The sequence below is a fragment of the Nipponia nippon genome, unplaced genomic scaffold (assembly GCF_047370975.1).
Source record: "Nipponia nippon isolate SJK-2023a ecotype South Korea unplaced genomic scaffold, ASM4737097v1 scaffold_1, whole genome shotgun sequence".
NCBI lineage: Eukaryota > Metazoa > Chordata > Aves > Pelecaniformes > Threskiornithidae > Nipponia > Nipponia nippon.
In genome coordinates this window covers 121,177,680-121,199,549 of record NW_028262290.1, presented here as the reverse complement: position 1 = coordinate 121,199,549, position 21,870 = coordinate 121,177,680, and the positions used below count along the sequence as shown (strand labels likewise).

The following is a 21,870-nucleotide window of genomic DNA, read 5'->3' as shown; positions in this document are numbered from 1 at the left end:
GAAGGAATTGAGTTGCAATTGTGTTTTCAATGATAGGGTGTTGGTCTGGATTTCCCTTCCTACCCAGCTACTAATTTTCGTAAAATGAAGAGGCACTTAGTGTCCTTGAGACCTCTGCAAATTGATGACTTTTGTTGAAATTGGCTGGTAGCTGGAAAGTTACTTTGTGATCCCTTCCTCCACAGCCCCTGCCCTTTAGACATCTGATTCAGGTGATTTTGAAGAGACCTACTGTCGCTGTGAAAGTTGCAGGTTTTAGGAGGCAGTTGTTGGCCACCACTGAAATTCAGAGAGTGGCTTCAGCTTTAAAGAAAGATTATTTAATAATTATTCTGTAGTAATGCATCCTGTCAGTTCAAGATGTGGGGTTATGTTTGTTGTTTGCTTGTCCAGATGCCCATTACAATGTGGATGCACATGTGTTTTGAACACTTGAGCTTGAGATTTTTATTTTATTTTGATGTTTTGGTTACTTGAGATAAATATACTGATACAAGCCTATCACTGGGGAGACTAACTGGATAACAAGTCATCAGAGTTTGCCGTGAGGTACTGGCCTGCAGTTACCCAGGTACACACATCAGTGTTCAAATTACGGTGTTGACCTCACAGCAAATTCTGTGATCCTGACATCTGAAAAGTAACCCCCTTGTTTGCTGCCGTATTACCACACTCTTCCCTTTCAGAGACAGCCAGGAGCAAAGCTGTTCTTGGCGGTCCTGTGTTTGCTGTGCAGCTGAAAGACTCTCAAATCTAACTCCTCATCAACTGTGAATATGTGGGAGGATACTGCTTTGAATCAGTGACAATGTGAATGATGGTATGGACAGGCATTGAAGGGAGAGAAGGAAGATACCCATTAATAATTGGAGTTGTCAGAAGTGTTTTCTTGATATGCAAATTTACCGTTTACCTACTTCCAAGTCCTTTTTAGTCTAGCGTGAAGGGACAGGGCATATATAACTCTTTGGGCACTGGATAAGCAAAAAAGTATTCATGCCGTACTTCGTTATGAATATGCATCCACAGTGTGAAACTGCATAAGGATAGCATGCGTTAGTCTTCCTGGTGTGTGTACAAAATGTGAAAATATTAAGAACAAACCTGAGGGGAAGGCAGATATTTAGAGAACTGAGAAACTCAGAGTAAGGTGATACATCATGAAGCACTTGAAATGGATGTATAAAATACATTCATTACCATTGCATTTTCTCTTTAAATGAGATTTGTTTCTAGCACAAGATTGGGGAAAATGCCATTCTGGACAGAACCTACGTGTAGTTCAGACTGCCAGCAAATCTGTTACAGACCATCTCATTGAAACAACAGCTGAACTATGAAATGATTGAATTGTGAAGTGATCAAACAAAGAAAAATTAATACAAGACGGTTAGTCACACTAATATGAGGGTTTTTTTCAATATGTAAGCAAAATAAGGAGCCCATTAAATGGAGCAAATGAGGCCTGACGTGTTCATGAAGGATGTGGTTTGGTTTTTTTAACCTGAATGTCTACAACAGTCAACATATGAGCATTGCCTGTTCTTTCGCTCTTTCTCCTGTGGTGTATCATAAACGCAGCATTTCTGCTGCATTTGAAGTCTCATACGCTTCTGTGGAAAAGCAACCAGACTTGACATTTGGGAAATGAGAGAGGTTTTGTGTTCAAGAAAAGACAGGGTCAAAGAGCATGTCAGTCTTTAATTAGTATGCATCATCCTTTTCAGTTAGTGTGGGGAATATTTTAGATACTTATTGCCTAGTGTGTATTTAATTCATTGCATGCTATGCTGTAAAAACTGCAAGAAATGTGTATTTGCCAAGCTGAAAGTAACCATTTTTTATTATTTATTCAGAGGATGGGATGGTGTACATTTGACAGATTAGGAAGTACTAAAATGTATTCTGAGGTAATTTGGAAAGTAGACAACAGTGGAGTTCCGTTAACCTTCTCTTCCTGAAATGAATATTAAACTGAAGTGTCTGACGTACATGTTTTTGTCAACTCAATATAATATTCTGCTAGGAACTTTTTGAAATCATGGGTCATATACTGTAGCTTTCTGTAGACAGGCATATATACATCATTGCATATCTATCAGACTTGGTATTGCTGTGTTACGGAAGCAATATTATGTTGATGCTCTGTGTTTATTTAATAAGAGACTGAAGTCTCCAATATTCAGAGGGATTTTTCATAAAAACCAAATTCGTTTATATACATGGAAAGCATCATACCGTTATATACATAGCTGTATGCTTAAACAAAAGAATAAGTTTCCCTGTATGTACTCTGAGCGTGGGTTCTCTCTGATGTGCCGTTGTATGAATTACAAGTAACATGGCATGCAGCGATAGGTAGCTCATACACAAGAGAGAACACTGTTTAGAGCAGGTCTGTTGGTGAGATAATGTCTTTTTGCTTCCGAGAAGCAGGCTGTCAGGAGGCTTCAGTGGTACTGCTAGGCTCTGCATACCAAAGTATGCTTTTTAAGATGCCAGCTCATATAAAACGGATTAGAGAAGCCAGGAGGAAAACATCTGGCAAAAGCACTAAATTCAGACAAATACTTTTTGAAGCTCTATTGTATTTTAAAGTTTTAGTAAAATAAATTAATATTAAATGGAAAAGCAGGAGTAGAAACAAACAGAATATTTCATAAGTTAAGGTACTATAGTACTCTTTTTCTTTTCCATTGACAGCAAGTAAAACTTCAGAAATTGTTGCAGACCATTATGCTCCTCTGTAGTTTGCTAGGTTATTCACCCAGTAGTAGGTGTAACGTGCATTGCTTATGGCTATATATCCTGTGAAAAGGATTGAGAAGAGAAAGATTTGCGTTCCTAAGAAGCATTTGGAGAATCTAAAGGTCAGGAGTTTAGTTGCCCTGTTTGTTTGTTTGTTTTCTCATTTACAGGCTTTGCTGCCCCCCCCCCCCCTTTTTTTTTGAGATTGCTTTAGTTCTTGAGTCTTTTGGGGCTGCATAGCTAATCTATGAATATTTTGTCGGATTTTTCTTTTCCTAGGAGAATCTTTTTTTCTTTTTATCTGCTTCCTCAGATGATGATAATATCATTCATATTCCAGCATACTAATTTTTTTCTACTGCCTCAATTTTTGTTTCACCTGGAAGATCTAGTTGGAATGTGTGTGGAGTACAAGCAGTACGTGGTAGGTCATTTCTGCAGGGGTATTGCTTTGGGCCCGGCGACAGCTGTACTTTCTACCTTGTTATCTTGGAGCAAGGCTGTCCAGAGCAATATATACCGCAACAGTGCACATCTAATTGAAGAGTTTGTTGCAGTTCTGTGTCCTCTCCTTGGTCCCTCAGAGCAGAGGAGGAAACACTCAAAATGTGTCCTGTTTGGGCAGAAGTTCTTACCTTGTCAGACACTGAAATTTTGGTAGAGTATTGGCTTATTCTGGAAGAAGAGGACAAGCCAGAAAGGAACATCTCCCAGAGAAAACTCTGGAGTCAATCAGTGGGGCAGCTGAGCAGAAAGGATGGAGAGGTGCAGAGAGTAATTATCTCCATTTGGGGGGGAGGAGGAAAAAACCCAAACCCACAAACGCCAGGGAAAAGCAACAAGACGTTCAAGATCATAAAGCAAGGATTTTTCCTTTCAGAGATGAAAACCAGTTTTTGATACTAGAACAAGTGCTTTCTTTAGAGATTTTGCATAAGGACAGAAGCCGATTACATTTGATCCCCAGCTAAACGGAGATAATACCACAACCATTTCTAAAAAAGCTAGGCAAAAAATGTGGTGGTATTTTGAGTGATCTTGCTCTAATGATGTCCAGATCGGTTGATCAAACTTTCAGGAATGTGACCAATTGTAATTCTTTCAAAGATGTGTTAGGAGGAGTTTAAGTTTCAATGCAAAGAAAATATTTTGAAGGTTTAGCCATGCATGCTGACTCCATAGCTTTTGATAGGAAAGAAATCAGAAAAAGTTGCAGGATTTTAAAAGTCTTCATAACTATTTTGGTAATTCTCATGTAGGAATTGGTACATCTGCCAGAAAGGCTCACCAAACCCAAGTTTTTAAGATTCAGGCCAGACACTGAGAGAAAAGAATTGTGTGTGGTAGGTAACTATTTACGTTGCGGTGTTTATATAGCTGTAGCACTTCGAGGGCTTACCCACATTAGGACTTCTGTTGCCTTAGCTCTCTGTAAAAATGCACAAGTGTTAAGTTCCTGCCCCAGAGGTCTTTTTGGATGTCTGTCCTACAGACGCAGGTCACCATCTGCTTGGCCATCAGGTTCCAAAAGCTTTGTACAATTCTGCCTGCGAACTGCTTTTGGTTACCTCGGAAGGAAAAAGAAGAGTCGAAAAACATTGGGCAGCAACACAGCCCTAGGTGTTTAACAGCAATTTTGCCTGCTCTTGGAAGAGCAGGGCTGCCTGAAACAAAGCAAGGTTCCTGGGTATTTGTTGAAGAGAAACTCTGTGTTGGTGCCCCCTTTCCTTGAATAGTTTGAAATAAATTGAAAAACTGTGGAAGTCTGTTTCCCTGAAAGGATGGGGTTTCTTAGCATCTTTGTAAGCTGATGTTTTTTTTTTCAAAAGGTAAGAGTACTCCTATATATATACAAAGGAGCAGTAAATTTGATAAATAAGATATGTTTCTTGTGACTCTTGGTCCTTCCCGTTTCTGACTTGAGAGATGCTATCAAATTAATCAGTCAGTCTGTCTCTTGAAAAAGGCTTGGTCATCTTTGGGAAGATGGAAACGTCTGTTCTTACCACATTTTAGCTAACATTTGGTAACTAGTGGTGAGGTAAATCTTAATGAAAATGAAAGACAGGAGTAGTGTTGAGCAAACCCAGAATTTAGCTGGTCTGCCAAGTTGAGAAACTCTTAAGTGAGTAAATTAGGCTCACATGTGGTAAGAAGACACCTTTCTTCTGCAGGTGGGACACACCCAGAGTTTCCCTTACTTGTTTTTAACTTGGAGATGTTGAAATTATCAGACCAAACCATTAATTAGTCCATCCAGTTACTTCTTCGGGAGTGATCAGTCCTGTTGTTTCCATGAGAAGCGTATGGAAGTGTAGTGAACATGGTTAAAACTTCGCAGTAACTATTAATGGGAGCAGTTGCTTACTTTCTCTATCAATTAGTATTAAGCTTATCTCATGAATCGGAAGAATTTTCCCATGTGTTTCAAAAACAAGATTATTTTTAATGCCACTGTGGAGGTTCCAGTTTGTTGCATAAACACCTAATACAAGAGCATTTATATGGATCTTAGTAATTCTGAGTTGTATTTTCTTTTCTATTTTTTCACTGATCAGCAGAAATCAAGAAAAGAGATTCACTCATTTACTGACACAGGACAAAGACTTCTTTTCTTCTTTTTAGTCGAACCCCTGCAGATTCCATGAGAGAGAAAGTTTTGTTAAGGTGCTACTTATATATTTTTCCCAATATTATTTGTGACTATTCCCACGTCACAGAAAGAGCAAACAAAGTCAAGAAGCAAGTTCAGCAGATGGCAGTTTCAATAGGATACGTTTCTTTGAACAAAAGTTAGTAAGATTGCAAAGTTCAAATATAATTATTTGAAGGTCATTTGTAGATGAGATTAATACTTAGTAATATAGAATAACATATGTAATATATATTTTAAATTAATGCTTAATGCTAATTAGTCTTTAGGGTATACTGTCTGCTGAAGAATTCCTTTGCTGATCTGAAGTGTAAATTCCCCATAACATTATGGTAGCAATATTGGCCAATTTTGAGATTTCACAGGTTACAAACGAAGAAGGCGTGAGGAGGAGAATTGTCAAGGTAACAAAACCCAAGAAAACAACACATGGAAACCAAAACCTAACAGCCTTCCATTAAGATTGTTGATAATGCCCCTTTAAATACAGGCATTATACTGACACTGCTCATTCCTGTGAAGCTAGCATTGTTAAAATCTTCTTTATTTGTTCTTCTCTGTGTGTGTGTGTATGCATTTTCTTTATATTTTTTATATACGTTATAGGTGCAGTATGTAGGTACAGAGAGAGAGAATGAGAATCTGTGTGTGTGGATGCTATTGAGTTTCTTTTGTAGATGCACACTTACACTGGCTTATTTTAAACCACAGCCTACAATTCCATTTTTTTACTGGGCATACTCTTTTCCTTTGATGCATTTCCTTACATCACTAATAATTACTGTTATTTCCTATTAATATGGAAAATTATGTGCTTTCCTTTTTTGTATGTTAGAGGCGTTTGCTTTAGATTATTGAAGAAATCTTTTGCTATGGTTGTAAATTATTATTACTTTAGGAAAGGATGTAACTGACTGCCATGGGATTTGCAGTTCTGTTGGTCCTGTAATGGTATACGGAATTTTCACTCTTTGCTTTCTGGTTGTTTCCAGTGCCAGAAAGGAAACATGAGCATGTGAGCACTGACATATTATCAATCTCAAAGTGCAGAAAATGAATTTCTGCAGCTTGTTAATATTTTGTAATTATTTGTCCTGTCCCAGCTTGCTTATTTGATTTGCCCTGAAGGATCTGTGGAAATGTGTGTTCACCTTCCCTCTTATACCATCACATAAATTTACAGTGAATTAACTAGGTGACTCACTGGATGCTATTAACTCACTTTACTGATGCAGAATCATATGATGTCTTAAGCATTTATTTAGAGTCCTTTGACAGCACTTACTGGCATGTTTTTTAAAATCTGGTTTGTTTGACAGATGTAAGAACCTGTTTTATAAAGGTCTTAGTATAAAATTTATAAGAACATAAATTTTCTGACAAATGGTAATGTTGTACAGTGTTTCTGTAGCAATAGGACAGAGTTTTAACATGCTACAGCTAATGTGTTGAAGAGAAATTGTTTTAGATATTTGTGGTTGCATGCTAGATAATGTATTTATTGTTGTGATAGATTAAAACTGAGAAATAGGAATGTGATGGTACTGGTAGTACCCAGTAAAAGCACTTTGCAATGTGTAAGAAACATTTCAAAGCAAAGCCTGGAGGTCTGATAGAATTAGTGTGGCAATTTAGCATGAATCACAATAGTTAATCCCTGAAGCTGGCACCATTAGCTCTAATTTCCATTGAATCAAAAGAAGAAGGTCAGCCTAGAACAGAGGCTGGACTGAAGCAGTATATATCTGTTCAACACATTTATTTCCAAGCTTCGGTTTGTTGCCAGGCTTGGTGCAGGACCTCAGAGCAGCAAAGTGGGGTTGTGGTAGCAGTACTCTCTTCTCCCTTTCCTTCGCACCGCTCCTGAAAAGCGGAGCAGGATGATGGGAGTGGGAGGAAGAGTGCGGCTCTCTTCCCACCAGGGAGCTGCCAGCCTCTGGGGCCAGGCCTCTTGGCAGTTTTTCTGCCAGCAAGTTTGACCCTTACCTTCCAGTGAATTTAGATGCAGAAGGGAGCAATTTCTCGGTTTGAAGAAACTGGAAGTAAAAAAAAAAAAAATCTAAGGGAGAGAGTGCGACCAGGACAGCAGAACACAGGACAGGGAGTCAGCAAGGAATAAATAAGGAAAAGGAGTAAAATGCTGTAATAAAGAAAGCAAAAATACTTGACAGACATGAAAAAGCAGAAAAAATAAGGAGTGTTACCAAAGCGTATGAAAATTGACTTATTTTGTGCATGGAAAGGCCACATAGACACAAGCTTCATACTGAAAAAGTAAAAGAATAATTTTGGTATGCTTACCCTCTTTTGCAATTATTCACATTTTTTTTTAGAAGGTAACAGTTTTAATATAAAGTTCTAAACCTAAAAACTACAATGTTAGTAAAATAAATTCTTACAAGTAATCTGCTTATGCCTTTCTGTATTGTTTTGCACAAAAATTAAGTTAACAGAGAGAAACTGGGATTATAGAGTTGGCAAGGCTTGAAAATAATAAAATTAGTAGTCAGAAAGCATTCCTACATTTTTTCCAATCTAAACCTCATCCTAAAAATCTTTTTCTGTAATTGCTCAGTTATATAGTGTAGGGTGTTCCAAGGCGCTAAAGCAGATCTCAGAAACAGAGTACACGCTAATATTCAGCATCTCTACAGATCATTGTTTGTCTTCGTGTTACAAAGCTGTTTAAAAATCCAGATTTCTTCAGCCTGAAATAGTAGCTGTTATATAATTTTGATTTGCCATAGCTTGCTCTTTATTGCAAAATAACTTCATGAAGCTTTGCAAAGAAATTGCTGATAGTATTAGAGGCAGAAAACCACAACATTTTGTTAGGGTCTCTGATAGCAATACAGATAGCTCTGAAAAGGGGGCTACGGAGGAAGAGCACCCAGGGCATGGCAGTACTGACGGGTACAGCATCTCATTGATGTAACTCACCGGAGTGCTTTGTTTTTCTAGTGAAAGAGCAGACAGACGGACAGGAGCTTTACCAGTCGAGCACTACGTCTCTTCACTGCTGAACAAGTGCAGCAAACAACCTGTAGCAAAGAGGTTTTCTTCCCACTAATTTGTTGGAAAAAAGGAAAAGCGTTTTGTGCACTCACAACCTAGGAAGCACGTAAATGGAAATTCTGGCTTCACTGGAGTAAATGAGAACTTTGCTATTGCTCTCAAGGAAACCAGACCTTTACCCTTTTCTGGGTTGTTTAAAATTACTACAGGCATAGCAGAGTAATTTATAAATATCGTTATACCTGTAATTTAGGACTGTGTCAGCTGTTATAACTTTACTCATTTTTAAGAAATGCAGAGTTATAAACTACCAAACCAACCTTTTACTCATTTTCAAAATATCTGTGCAAGCTAATTCAAAGTTTATTCTGACTCTCCTACATGCTTATTAGACAATCTTTTGTAGTTCTCTAAGAGTAATGGTTCGTAGCCAGTTGTGCATCTTAAATGAAACTGGCAACTTTAATAAGCTATATGTGTCCTTGGTCTACGTGTGTATATCTGTGTAAGGGTTGTGAGGTCAAGGGTTTCTCTAGCCCAGGCCCCAAAGTGGCAGTAAGCAGATGCCTAGGATAGGGCAAAGAGCAAGGCTAACATGCATTTCCCCCTAATATTTTCCCATCCTCTGCCTGTGCTAAGCTCAAGAACCTCCTGAGCCAGATCAAACCATAAATCCACCATAACTAATTGGAGTAATTGACTTTATCTGAACAGGTGTATGACTTTATCTGGTCAGATAGATATTGACTTAAATATATTTTTAAAAGGAAATCAATACCTGTAACTGAGCCATACTTATGCTTAGCCCAGTGTTTAATTAAGGGAAAAAAAGTTGCCTCTTTTTCCACGTGTCCATAGTCTTCCCAAGGAGCAGGGTGCTTGGCAGAAGGGGAGTTTGCCTTGCCGCTGGTGTCGGTGGTGCAAGAAGGAATTCTGTCCATGGTGCCACAGCCATTCTGAAAGTGTCTGCAAAGGGACCTTTGATCCACTTCAAAATTGGTAGAACTGATTTCTTCAGAATATTTATAAAATGACTGTAACTAGCAATTGGTTACCAGCTTTACCTTGATTATTTTTCACTGGGCTGTGAATAGGCAATAGCAGGTAATAACAGATCCCCCCCGGGAGGGGCAAGAAAGCTTATCTTTGAAGAGAAAGACAAGACTGAAAATGTTACTGGAAATCATAAAGTAAAGGGCAAGTACTTGGGGCAGGAGAGCCTCTAGCTGGGGAGGAAAACAGAGAGGGTGACCTGGCAGGTCCCCTCTGTTTTCTGATCTTGGATTCCTTCCCTATTAAACTCTTGGGTAGAATTGAGAGTAGTTCTTCACCAAATAATTTCAACATTGACTAGTTTTTCCTACTTTACTGCAGTGAAATGTTATTTTTTGAGTATTGTGGTAACGATAACTTTAGAATTGAACTCACTTTCCGTGCTGATATGGCAGATAAACTGAGAGGCAAATTCCTTCTTTAAAAAAACTACTTAAAGAGAGTCTTTGCTTTTGTTATGTATCTGCCCAGCACTTTAGTGTGGAAGTCTAATTTCTAATCATGTGGTTTATACTTCAAGTATATTTTAATATTTCCTGCTTATACTGTTCAGCTGTTTGATTTCTCTGGTGTCGTCTGACACATTTGTTAGGCTGAACTTTCTTGCCTGCTACCAGACAGGCAGAAATTTTGTACTTGGGGCATTTTGGCTGGTGTGCGGTAGCAGGACAGAGCACAGCCCTCCGTGTTTATCTGCTTTTTATATCGGATTTATATCACAGATAGAAATTTCCAACAATAGTGTCTGAAGCTGGGTTCTTTGTTTCTTATCTGGAGTCCAATCTAGATTACTTAATTTCCTGTATAGAGGAGTAGCCTTTTTCTGTTGTTGTTAGTAATTTTTGGACTGGGCTTTGTGTGCCTGGGTTCCAGCGACGGCCAAATCTGTGGCCAGAAAGGAATGGCATTAACGCGGTATTTTTTTTGGTCTTCTGAGGGCGGGCCATAATTCCTTTTGAGAGACCATCTCGGCTTTTCACACAGTCTATTCCCTGCTGTTGCACGGGTTACAAGGAGATGTGTTCACGCTCTTGATGTTTCCTCTGTTCTTTTTGTGGCATTAAATAGTTTAAACTAGTCTTTTGCCTTTCGTACAATTTGTTAAAGGATGTTGGCAAGAACTGTGTGGGTTTTGGCACGTGTAATGCTGGAATAGATGTTGTACGGTCTCCTCAGGGCTAAACCTCTACCGCTGCCTGGGTTTATGCACTCGAGGGAGGCTCGTGTCTAGAACCCAGCAGGTCCCTTCCAGTCCTAAGTTGGAAAAAATGGAAGTACAGAGCTCACAGAGCTTTGCTTGTCTTGAAAGCGTTAGAGGGAAATGTGTATTCTCTCAGAAGCTGTAGTCAGCTGTGTGTTTTTGACATCCCCCGGGCACTTCGTCATTCGAGCAGAAGCGCGGGGAGGAAGGGCTGTTGGCTATCTCACTCCAGTGCCTTCCAGTCCCTCGCCACTGGCGCTGGCATTTTTTCAGCTGCTGGATTCGCTGTTTCTCAGCTGGGCCTCCCGAGCCATGAGGCAGGGTGAGTGCAAAGCATGGGAGCTTAAGGAGTAAATTAGTGTTACACTGAGCAGCCTGGTTCTTAGCCAGGCTGTTACTGCTGTTACAGTTGGTGTAAGGCTAACTCAGCTGTGTCTGCAGTTACGCTTCAGCGTCAGCCCTATCCATAAATTAGGGGTTTGCATCCAGAGGCCTAGTTAAACCCTGAAAGTGCTGGGTATTGCCCTTCCAAAGGATAAGTGCGTGCTCAGGGGCATCCTGCTTGGTGCATAAACTTGTTAAACTTCAGAGAGGAGGAATGGTTTGTTTTACCCGTTTTCTCTTGATTGTAACTAGTAACTGCAAACTGGTAATTAACATTATCCAAAACTCCTGAGAAAATAAATTTTATCATAGCTCACCCTGAAATCATTAAAACATTGTTGACGTGCTATTAACCCAGGGACAAACTGCCCCCTTAAGCTGTAGTGAAGTCTTAATTTGGTGACCTGGGTCAAAGAAAGAAATGGATGACTGACAGGCACAGATCTGGAAGGACTCCGCAGTCCATCCCTCTGCTCTGAGACACAGTCAAGGTCACGTCACTTTGGATATTTTCGCATCACTGCTTTCATAGCTAGTCAATAGTTTCTGACTCCAAAATCTATTGACTGGCTGCTTATTGGACGAGAGGTAATTGCATAAGCTAAAGGGGAGAGCATCGGCCAGGCCGGGCTGTCATCCCGTGAGCGCGGTTAGGGCACACGCTCTTCGTTAGGCGTTCAGACGTAGTGTTTAACTTTTTGTGTATTTATCTTTCACTTTGCGACTATATGGTCAGATATGGTGAAAGAAGTGAATTTTTAAAAATATGAACTAAAATAAGATAAAAATAAATGTTCTGAGAGTCAGAATACGTAAGCTATACTTTTGAACAAAATACTATCTAATGTGGCTTCTACTATTATTTCCACGTTTTTGTACTATCTACTGAACTGAAATAAGGTTCAGCAAAGGGTGACTAATACAGTAAGAACATTGTAATGAGTATTAATTAATAGTTTGCAATTTAAATCAGAGACAATATGAAGTAGATCAGAAAAAAATCTTGGAAAAAATCTACTACAACTGGGGTTGCTTTGTCTGCTATGGCTCACAGCGCTATTAACCAGGCACAATACTTCAAGGCACGTATTATGTGATTCTGCAAGTTTTCCTGACTCTGCACTTACTAATTTTGCAAACTTACTGTTTCATTAACACTAGCTTTTTTTAACTTGGTATTCTGTCATGAATCAGGCATCCAAGAAAGGAAAGAAAAGAATTATTTTTTTGCTGTTACCTGCTATTTCTTGTAGCAGATTCCCACTCTAGATCTGTAGAGCCCAGGCAAACTTCTCTGCCACAATTCCTGCAGGAACAACAATAAAAATCTCTCAGCCAGGAAGGGACCTCAGAAGGTCTCTAGTCCAACCCCCTGCTCAAAGTAGGGTCAACACCAAATTCAGACCAGGTTGCTTGGGGCTTTTTCCACTTGGGTCTTGAAAACCTTCAAGGATAGAGACTGCAAAACCTCCCTGGGCCCTTGCTGCAGTGCTTAGTTATCCTTGTAGTGATTTTTTTTTTTCTTATTTCTTTATGACCACTTTGTTTCTTGTTCTCTTGCTGTGCACCTTAGCAAAGAGCCTGGCTCCATCTTTTTGCTAACCTCCTTGTAGATCTTGGCAGGTGTCTCAGCCTTTTCTCACAGGGCATGTGCATCAACTCCCTGTCCATCTTGTGTCCCGTGGCTAGACTTGGTGAAGGTCATCAGTATCCTCCTTATACTGGAGGCCCCCAAACTAGACACAGTATTCCAGATGTGGCCCTAGATGTAAGGAGAATAATAGTTCCAGTGCTTGGTAACTTTTCAGTCCCCAAAAAGTTAAATTATTGTAATTGCTTATAGAGTCCTCCTTGTGAGAGCTACATAATTCAGCATTTGTTTCTTTGTTGTCTTCAGTTTAAAGTTCTTCTCACTTCCTCATCCAAAATCTGCATTTTGGCTGTTTAATGCTTATGTATGGCTTTTCTTTAGAGAGAGGTGTTTTTACTGGTTTGCAGCATCACAGGGCCATTGATCTTGGCTCTGCTAAATAAGGAAGTTGCAAAATTGTTCCTACAAGTCTTGAAGAACAAGCCTTCTATCATATTACTTAAGTAGGGGGGGAACTCTGTTCTGGAAATCAATAGCTTTCAAGAAGACTTAAGGGGTTGGACTGGATGAGTTACTGAAAATAAGCATATTCCATGTTATATTGTGGCTGTGTGGATTTATAAACAGGAGTACAGTAGTATAGAAGGCGTTTATTGCTACTGTAAACAAGCATCAGTTCTCTCCAGCTATGGCAACTAAGAGGTTGCTGAAGAACTGGTCGGGGTCAGAAATGAGGCTTAAAAGTTACCCCAGACCTGAAGTCCTTAAGCTCCGTTCCCTGCAGAGAGTGTTAAATGCTCCATGCAGAAACTTTGAGGGAAGGTTTGTCGTTCTGGATCCGAAGTTACCACAACTTACCACCATTATGATCAAACGAGAACAAATTTCCATTAATTAAGCTCTTACACTTTTACACAGAATAAAATATTAGATGCGGAAGAGGCTTACTCAGTTTTAAAGTAGGTGTTAATTTGCCTCTTCTGTAACTGACTGGTACTTACAGATGAAGTTGACGCAGTTCTTGCAGTTGTCAGTAAACAGTTCAAGGCCCAAGAAACTACCTTTGTTGTGACTGTACACCATTAGGAAAGAATAATATCTATCCATCATGTTGTCATATTATAATTAATTTGAGAAAGTGAGAAAGATACCACGTAACACTACGCTTTCTTTAAGCAGTAAACTGCTGATGCTGTGTTCTACATGGTGAACACAGGAAAAGTGGAAGATAGAGTTGCTGATTAGAAACATCTGCCTTTATATCTTCTTATATTTAACTACAGGGCTGTTTACGTCTGTTCTCCATATATACAAATATATGTGTATGTTGAGTATGTATATGGAAAAGCACCAAACCGGTGAGTCATTAACTCCTGGCTTCATTGATTTTCACTCTTAAATGCTTTTTATTTTTTAAAATTGTTTTCCTCAGGTTGTGGTTGAATTGTCAGTTGGCGTTACCACACACAGCGGTAAAATTCAGAGTAGTTAGAGGCTGGCTTACCAGGGCCAAGCATAACCGGAAAGTAACGGTGCTCTAAGCATTTGACACAGGGCTCAGCAAGTGCAAGAAACCAACATTAAACAGAGAACCAGAAGTGAGGAAAGCAAAGACTGTTAGCCACCTGATAAAACATTGGCTGTCCCATAGAAACCATATAGGAGAGCTGAGAGGGTTTTGTTAGATTATGAGTGTGTGCGAAACGAGCGCTGGTAACAGCAGAAATGCTGGGTTATCTCTGTCATCCTGTCGTGCAGAAAGAAGGTCACAGATGGATTTGCAAGATAGGGTTTGTGAAAGAAAGGCAGTGCACGCTTCCCAGCCGCAGGGGCAGAACGGGGCTTCGCGCCGGGGCGGACGGCGTTCTTGCTCAAAGCAGCCCTCCTGCGCAGAGCGAGATGCAAAGCGTCGCGCCGTCCGGGCGCTGTGTGCACAGGGTTTGAAGATGAAGGTGGGCCACGCTTCTCCTCGTGCCACGCAGCAGCGACCCGGCTTTCCAGTGAGGCTGCGGCTCGAACAAAGCCCGAGCGCTGCTCGTGGTAAATCCCTTGGCAGCTCAACTGGTTTTCCTTTAGTTGAGGTCTGTGGTTTCACTGTATATTTCTGTTAGTTCATGTTTGTACCTATTTCTTTTACTTGCATATATGAAGTAGTATTGTTCCTAGCACTACATCATGAGATCGGACTTCCCGTAGACCCTCTAACTGCAGAGTTACCCGGTGTTGACAACTGCAGTCAATACCCTGTGTACTAAAATTTGTGTTTCTGGTTGTGAACACGCAGAGGACATAGCCTGATTTCCAGGCTTGGTATGCAATTGTATTTGTGGTGTGAAAGTATCGGTTATGTTTTATTGAAGTGCTTTCCAAAAATTTAATGTTGAAATGTAGTGAAATCTAATTAATTGGTAAAGCCTATTTGGAAACCACATTGAAGAATTTTTGCTATTTCTACTGAAAGTACTGTCTAATTATATTATGTGTGCTTTACAAAGAAATTTAAACTTAATAAAATGGAAATAGCAAATCTATTGAATTACAGCAGATAAATATTTAGAGCCATTCCTACCAGCAGAATTTTAGAATAAACTACGCTATAGCCCCACTACAATCGACTAATATTAGTTGAAACATATGCTTCGCTTACGTGTTGCATGCATAAGCTACTGTTGCGAAGTGTGCTGCGTAAAACAGCCCACGAAGTTGGTAACAGCCGCGCAGCGGGGAGAGCCGGGCCCCGACGCGCTGCGCAGAGCCGGGCCCCGCTGCCTGGGGAGCAGGACCGTGCGGTCAGTTGTCATGCACCAGCCACCTGTTTTGCAAAACAGAAGCATAAACCTTTCACTAGTAGCTCTCAGCTGATAGTAAGTGAAAAGAACGGTTTCTTGAGCCGGCTCATGTCTGAACTATGCCTCTGGTTAGTTTACAGAGGCTTTTAATACCCCTCAGCTGAGCGTTGTTTTTCTTTGTCGTTACGTATCTGGTAGGTTTGAAAAGTAGATTGAGAAGTTTTTAATACCCCTTTGTCTATATTTTTAAAATACTGCTTAAAACTTAGAAAGAACTGTCTTTTTGATGGAGGAGTAGTTAACTCAGTCCCACGGGTTTGTCAGTGAGCCTGTTGGGGCCATCAGGGGAGAGGTGATCTTAAAATGTACCTTGTCAGTTCCCTTTCTCAGTATCAGGAAAGAAGAATACACTCCCTTTCCCATATGTTGTCCTAGAGAAATATTTTCCCAGTAAAAAGGAACATTTCCTTTCGCAGTAGAAGAAAAGAAAAAATCTAAAAATTTTTCAGCCTGAACTTGGCAAAGAAATTTCACTGTCTAATGGTGCCACCACATGTTGCTTGCGGAAGCGATAGCTCTTAGGGGAGCCTGGTGCTGCCAGGTACTGCAAAACACATTTTTGTATTAGAAATTATGAAGAAGAAATGAAATATGCAGCTCTTGGGGTTCTCACATTGCTTATGATTCATTTCCTGAACACGCGAGTGACTGCATTCGGACTGCTTTCGCCCAGGCTCTGTGCGCCGTGGCAGCACGTGAAGCTATTTTAAGAGGTCTTTCTACTCACTGGCCCACTGAAGAAGCTGGGAGATTTGTTTGGTCGTCATATATTTTAAACATACTAGCATAAGATTGCCAGCATAAGAGAATACTAGCATAAGATTAGCTCAGTTAAAATTAGGAGGGCCTTCAAAAATAAATGACAGTAGTCCTGCTTGTACAGAATTTTTGGCCAGATTCCCATCTAGTCATCATTAATAGTCATGTGCTTGGGTTTTTTCCAGACTTTGGCAAGCCCTGCAGAACTCAGAGAATAAAAATTCCTTTCTAGTTTTCTACATTCCTCATCAATCCCTGTGTAATTACAACAACATTCAGAATGTAAGAAAATCCTTCTAAAATAAGAGAATTAGGTTTGAATTTGATGAATCACAAACTGAATTAAGTTGCTGTCTTCTGTATCTTTTTAGTGCTTTTACAATAGGGGAAGAAGTCACTTTAATTAAGATGCTGTAGTTTTATACAGACGTTATTTAAATAAGTGAATCGGGAAGCAGAAGAGGAATGGGTGTTCCAGCATTTAGCTATGACTTTTTTTTCTGCACTGTTGCTATGGAGAAGCATATAAATATTTGTATCACAAACTAATTTTGTTTCCCTTATAGATGGCATGGAAATACAGGTAAAAATGTTAAAGAAGGGTTATTGTAGGTGGGTTTTATCATGCGGAGTAATGTGTTGGAATGGGTACAGGCACAGACTAGCAGCAAAGGAAAGTTAGAAGGTGCTGTGTTAAAGCAATCTGACATCTTTATGTTATGGGATAGAAAGTGAATGGAAGCGTCCACTGTATTTGCAGTTTCCTCTCTTCCAAATTTTTGGTAGCATTATTAGCTATTTGTCTTTCTAATAGCTCATAGGTACTGGGCCATTTGTAGAAAATCAAATACAATCATAAAAGAAAGAACTTCAACTCAGAAGCACGTGTCTGTCCACCACTGGGTGGATGATGTGGAAACTACACAGCTGCCTAGCAGTTGGAAGCTGCGTAAATTATTTCTTCATATGATCGCTCACGTCTTTTGACGTCCAGCCTTTTTCTTTCCTCGTGTGCCAGATTGCCTCGAAAGAGGCAGTCGCGCTGGACGCCAGCCTGTGGCCTCCTCAATTCCAGCAGCGCTCTGCATCTCCTCGCCTTTGCTCCTCGCCCTGTCTTTTCGGCTGGTCTCCATCTAGTCTCCTTCCCTTGACTGATGTCTCTCAGTCTTTTTCTCTGGGGACTTCAGTCACTGTAATTATTTCTCAGTACATCAGGGTGGTTTCCAGCCTTTCAGACGTTGCAAGACCCTTAGCTGATAACCCCAGGTGATGTGCGAGAGACGCCTTCGGCACAGTTTAAACCCCGCTCTTACTGCCTCTGTAAATTCGGTGTTATGAAACATCCCCTTCAACAAGAAGCTTCAAAGGGTGGCTCTGGTTTCTCTTCCTCAGCAGATATTTTTGACGCCTGGAATTGTTATTCTGGTTTCACACTGAGATCTCTCTGGTGATGTCCTCAGATAATGAAAACAAAAACGGTTAACAACAGGAGTGGAAATAACGCGTATCACCATAGCCGTCTGCTACCTCTTTCTTATATCACAGGATGTTTTTTTCGTTCAATTCAGCAGCAAAAAAAATGGGCAATGCAGAAATACGGAATAACAGTTACAGCTTAACATTTGTGCGGTGGGAGATTGGGGGCAGCGTTGTGTCAGGAGTTCATTGAGCTGTTAAGATCCCTTAAAAACGTGAATATTTGAGGTTGAATGGCTGTTATGTTTTTTCTAAAAATAAAAGAAAACCCTCTACAGGACTGAAGACTTCACAGTGAACTAGCTTTTTACATCTGTAAAGAACGTACCTTAAAAATGTGCACACGGGTAGGTAGATTCTCACAATGACTAAGCAAATTGCATTCGTGTCTTCAGAACAAATATCTGCTATAACAAGGAATAATTACTAATTTTTTGTTTAATTCCCTTTGTGTCTGAGATTCTGATATCAGAGTCCTTCATTGTGGTGAGCATTTTGCTTATCGGAGGTTATCTCAAAGAACTACCTTGTATTTTAATAAATAAAGCTGCGATTCAGAGATAAGTTTTCTTACTTCCAGCCTGGTATCGATGTCTTTCTAAATGTAAGAGCGGATTTCCAGTGAAGCCCATCAGCTCTACCTGTCTGTGCTTACTGCCGTTGTTTTGGGTAACGAAGAAGAGCCGAAGTGAGCGCCAGTCGCCCGGCGCGACCAGAGGCAGGGGTCGGGGGTTTCCAGGCGCAGCGGTGGCGATGCCGGCTTCCACCGGGCGCCGTCACGAGCGCAGCGATTGCCGAGGGTTCCAGTGCACCAGCAATTTCCTTTGGCTTTTCATTTTGCCGTTCTTGCAGCAGTCCCCCCCCGGTCATGAGTCTGAGGGAGAAGGGGTTTTTTCTTATCTGTTGGGCCCAGTAATTTCAGCGTAAGGCATCGTTCATCACAAAAAGAATTAACAAACCTACAAATTGCATCATAATTTGCCGAGTCTTTTGATGGGAAAAGCAATACCTCTGTTAAAACTGTTATTTGTAAAAGTCAGGCGTAACAGACTTGCGTTCTTAACTACCAAAGCCCGAGTTAATTCTTTTGTGTAATTTTATTATTCAGTTGGATTCAACAGTGTCCTGCTTTCAGATTTTGCTGTTTTGTGTAATTTGTCGTGCTACCACTGCACTTAGCGTACCTTTTCTTTTTTCCCTTCTCTCGCAGCAAATGAAGCTTGCGGCTGAGTCACTGAAGGAGTAAACACGAAGGAACGAGGATGACTAAAGCAGTCACATGTGAATGCGGGCACTTCTTGAGCATTTGTTTATGAGGATGTGTAGCTCTCAGAGCGTGCACTCCACCGTCTATTCAGTAGGTGGCACCTGCTTATATGATACTTGGTAAATATTCTTTGCCTGACACTGTAAGAAAAGGTCTTTTCTCCTGCTCTCTCTGTTTCCTATATGCAACCGTTCGTGGAGTTAACACCAAGTAAAGCACTCCAGCTTATGCTAGGTCTGGTTGAAATCTGCCAGGCTCACCATGCTTCAAGCGATTGAAAACAGATCCTGTGAGTAAGCAGCCAGAAGCTAACTAGAGATTTCAACTGCAACTTTGTAGAAGAGGAAAAAAAAAAAAAAAAAAAAAAAAAAGAAGGTAAACTTCATTCACAGTGTACTGTCCCTTTGGGGTTATTGCCCCTTTTGTTCCTTCATGACAATAGCTAATCCTGTATTATTTCAAAGACTTGCTTATTAGCTACTGTTTGCACATAGCAGATTAATTTAAATATTTTATACATTGCGCAATGAAATACACGATTGTTCCCTATATGATCTGAGAAATAGTTGAACTTAAATATTATAAAGTATGCATAATATACTCCCGTGTGCTAGTTATCTAAATAAGCCCCAGCTAAAATCTTTTCAAAAGCTGGGTAAAAAGCATTCAGTGGGAAAGAGATTGCTGATCAGTAATTTATGAAGTGTATTTATTTTTGAATTTACATTAGATTTTGGTATCACTTCCCTGGATCTTGAACTGCAGTATTGTATGAATGGATCTTCTGGTTAAATGAACCGATAGTAACAGATCAATTAAACTTGATACTTGATGTACCAGTACTCGTGTATGTAGTGAATATATGGGGTTTTTTTCCCTTGCATTTCACAAAAAGGTAGTTTTCCTGATGTTTCATTGTTTTCTGACAGTAATAGGACCAAAATCTACAGTGTTTGCTCCTGTGACCTTGAGACAGTTTATTTGTTCCTGCTGTGACCTTCATCTTTGGTAGATGTAACTTACCTATCCGTGATACTTGCTGGAATTCTGTTTGGAAAAATCTGCTGTTACAATAATTAAGGTATTTGCCTACTTTGCACGTTTCAGATTTCTGCCACAGGGCCCCCACAGCAGAGTAATCTAACTAAGCCAAAATAATGTATTCTGTCTGGAATTTAAAATTAGCATTTCTCAAACTCCGCAAGCGTGACCCAGTAAGAAACGACTCTGTTCCCTTGGGAAGAGGAGCAAAACCGTGCTACAGCTGCCGTCTCTGTTCTTGCTTCTCCCACTGCGCGTCCCCCACACTGCTGCTATTTCAGGGGTATCTCAGGGGCTGCTGCTGCTGTTGCGCAGCCTCTCCCTGCAGCCGTGGCAGGGTTGTGGCTGCACGAGCTCTGCCCTGAGCAACCAGCGGGATCTCTGAGGGGAGCACGTCCCCCCCTTCCTATGGCACTGTAGAGATCCCAAAGCCACAGCTTTTTTGAGGAGGGGACCCGTATGTTCTCCATGCAAGCTCCCCAGCTTCGTAGTTTCTTGCCCGCTTTGATCTGCAGTAGCTCGCGTTTGTTCAGGTTTTACTCGTGCTGCCTCGTCAGTGTTTTTGAGTGAACAGTTCAGGAGAAGAAAAATCTGTGGGATGGGTTCTCGGTGGAATATGTTCTTGTGAGCTTGCCGTAGCCATTCTGAAGGGATTCTGCTGGTCTGCTAATTTGTGCTCGTTTCTGAGCGTAAAGTTGGTGTGTTTTGCTGATGGCAACTGTATCAGGTGTCTGGAGTAATTTTCCAAGATGGATCAGAAAAGGAATTGAGTCGTGTCTCAACTATGATCATGTGAAAAAAATAAGTAGGCTTCTGCAAAACTGACTTTGTGGTTGTCCTTGCGGTCCTTTCATTCCTCTGTTTTCTGTAGACGGACAGGAAAATCTCTAGTGAGGTGTAAGTACCCGGTGCCATAAGTAACGTTAGCTGTTGCCCTTGCCTTGGGCAAATCCCTTCACTTCTGCTTAGTTTCCTTATCTAGAAATGGGGATAATACTGTTCTTTAGGTAGATTCTCCACGTAAAGCTAGTAGGTGTGGAGGAATTATGACCTTCCTTAGTGTGAGGGAGTGAGAAGTATGGGAATCCTTTGTTTTATAGGGATTAAAGTTTGTCCTAGATACTGGGAGAACTCCTGTTTTAGCATCACAAGATGCTACATGGTCATGACAGAGAGTGGTGCTGTCCTAAAGAGCGTACACTTCAGCTGGCTGAGGAATGTTACCTGTATATTGCCGAGTAATGTTTTGTCACCGAATTTCGGTGACAAACTTAGCTCCTATTCCTCTGTATGCTGCTCTTCATCCTTTTACTGGGGGTGGTGAGGTGGTGGTGTTGCTGTGTTTCATACTGTTTGATATTGGGTTTTGGTTTGTTTTGGGGTTTTTTTACATTCATGATGTCATCTATTTTCGTTTCTCATTTGAGAGAAAAAAGCGTTTCTGTCTGTGCTTCTGAATGTCTTTGCATTGCTTGCTTTCTGCTGTAGGAGCATCTGTAAAAGTTGTGGGATGCTAGGGGTGAAACTTACTGACAAAAATCTGTTCTCAGATGAAAATATTAGAAAGAATAAATAAGATATTTACCAATAACTGCCATTCACAAGCTGTATAATCTGTATGTCTGTTCCTCGTCTGGGTAACCGCATCCCCGAGGCACACGGGAGCGGAGACTTCGTTTTCCCACTGTGCTCAGGCCATCCCCTGGTGCAGCACGGACGTGCGAGGCCATGGGTCTGGTTTTCTCAGCGTGCAATAGCGAAGGGTGCAGCGGGCTCCAGGGGAAAGGGGAACCTGCACCGAAGCGTCAGGAAACAAAGCTGCCTAGATCAGAG

General features: G+C 40.6%; 1 protein-coding gene across 3 annotated transcripts in view; it reads left to right on the top strand.

The window, feature by feature from the left end:
- ANO10 (anoctamin 10) overlaps positions 1-19,835 on the top strand; it is a 125,825-nt gene extending 105,990 nt beyond the window's left edge. For all 3 annotated transcript variants that reach the window (XM_087770616.1, XM_087770604.1, XM_087770598.1), the window contains exon 13: positions 18,940-19,835. In XM_087770616.1, the coding sequence (XP_087626742.1) occupies positions 18,940-18,975 (36 nt within the window). In that variant the 3' untranslated portion in view covers positions 18,976-19,835. The remainder of the gene's footprint in view (positions 1-18,939) is intronic.
- The last annotated feature ends 2,035 nt before the right edge of the window (positions 19,836-21,870 follow it).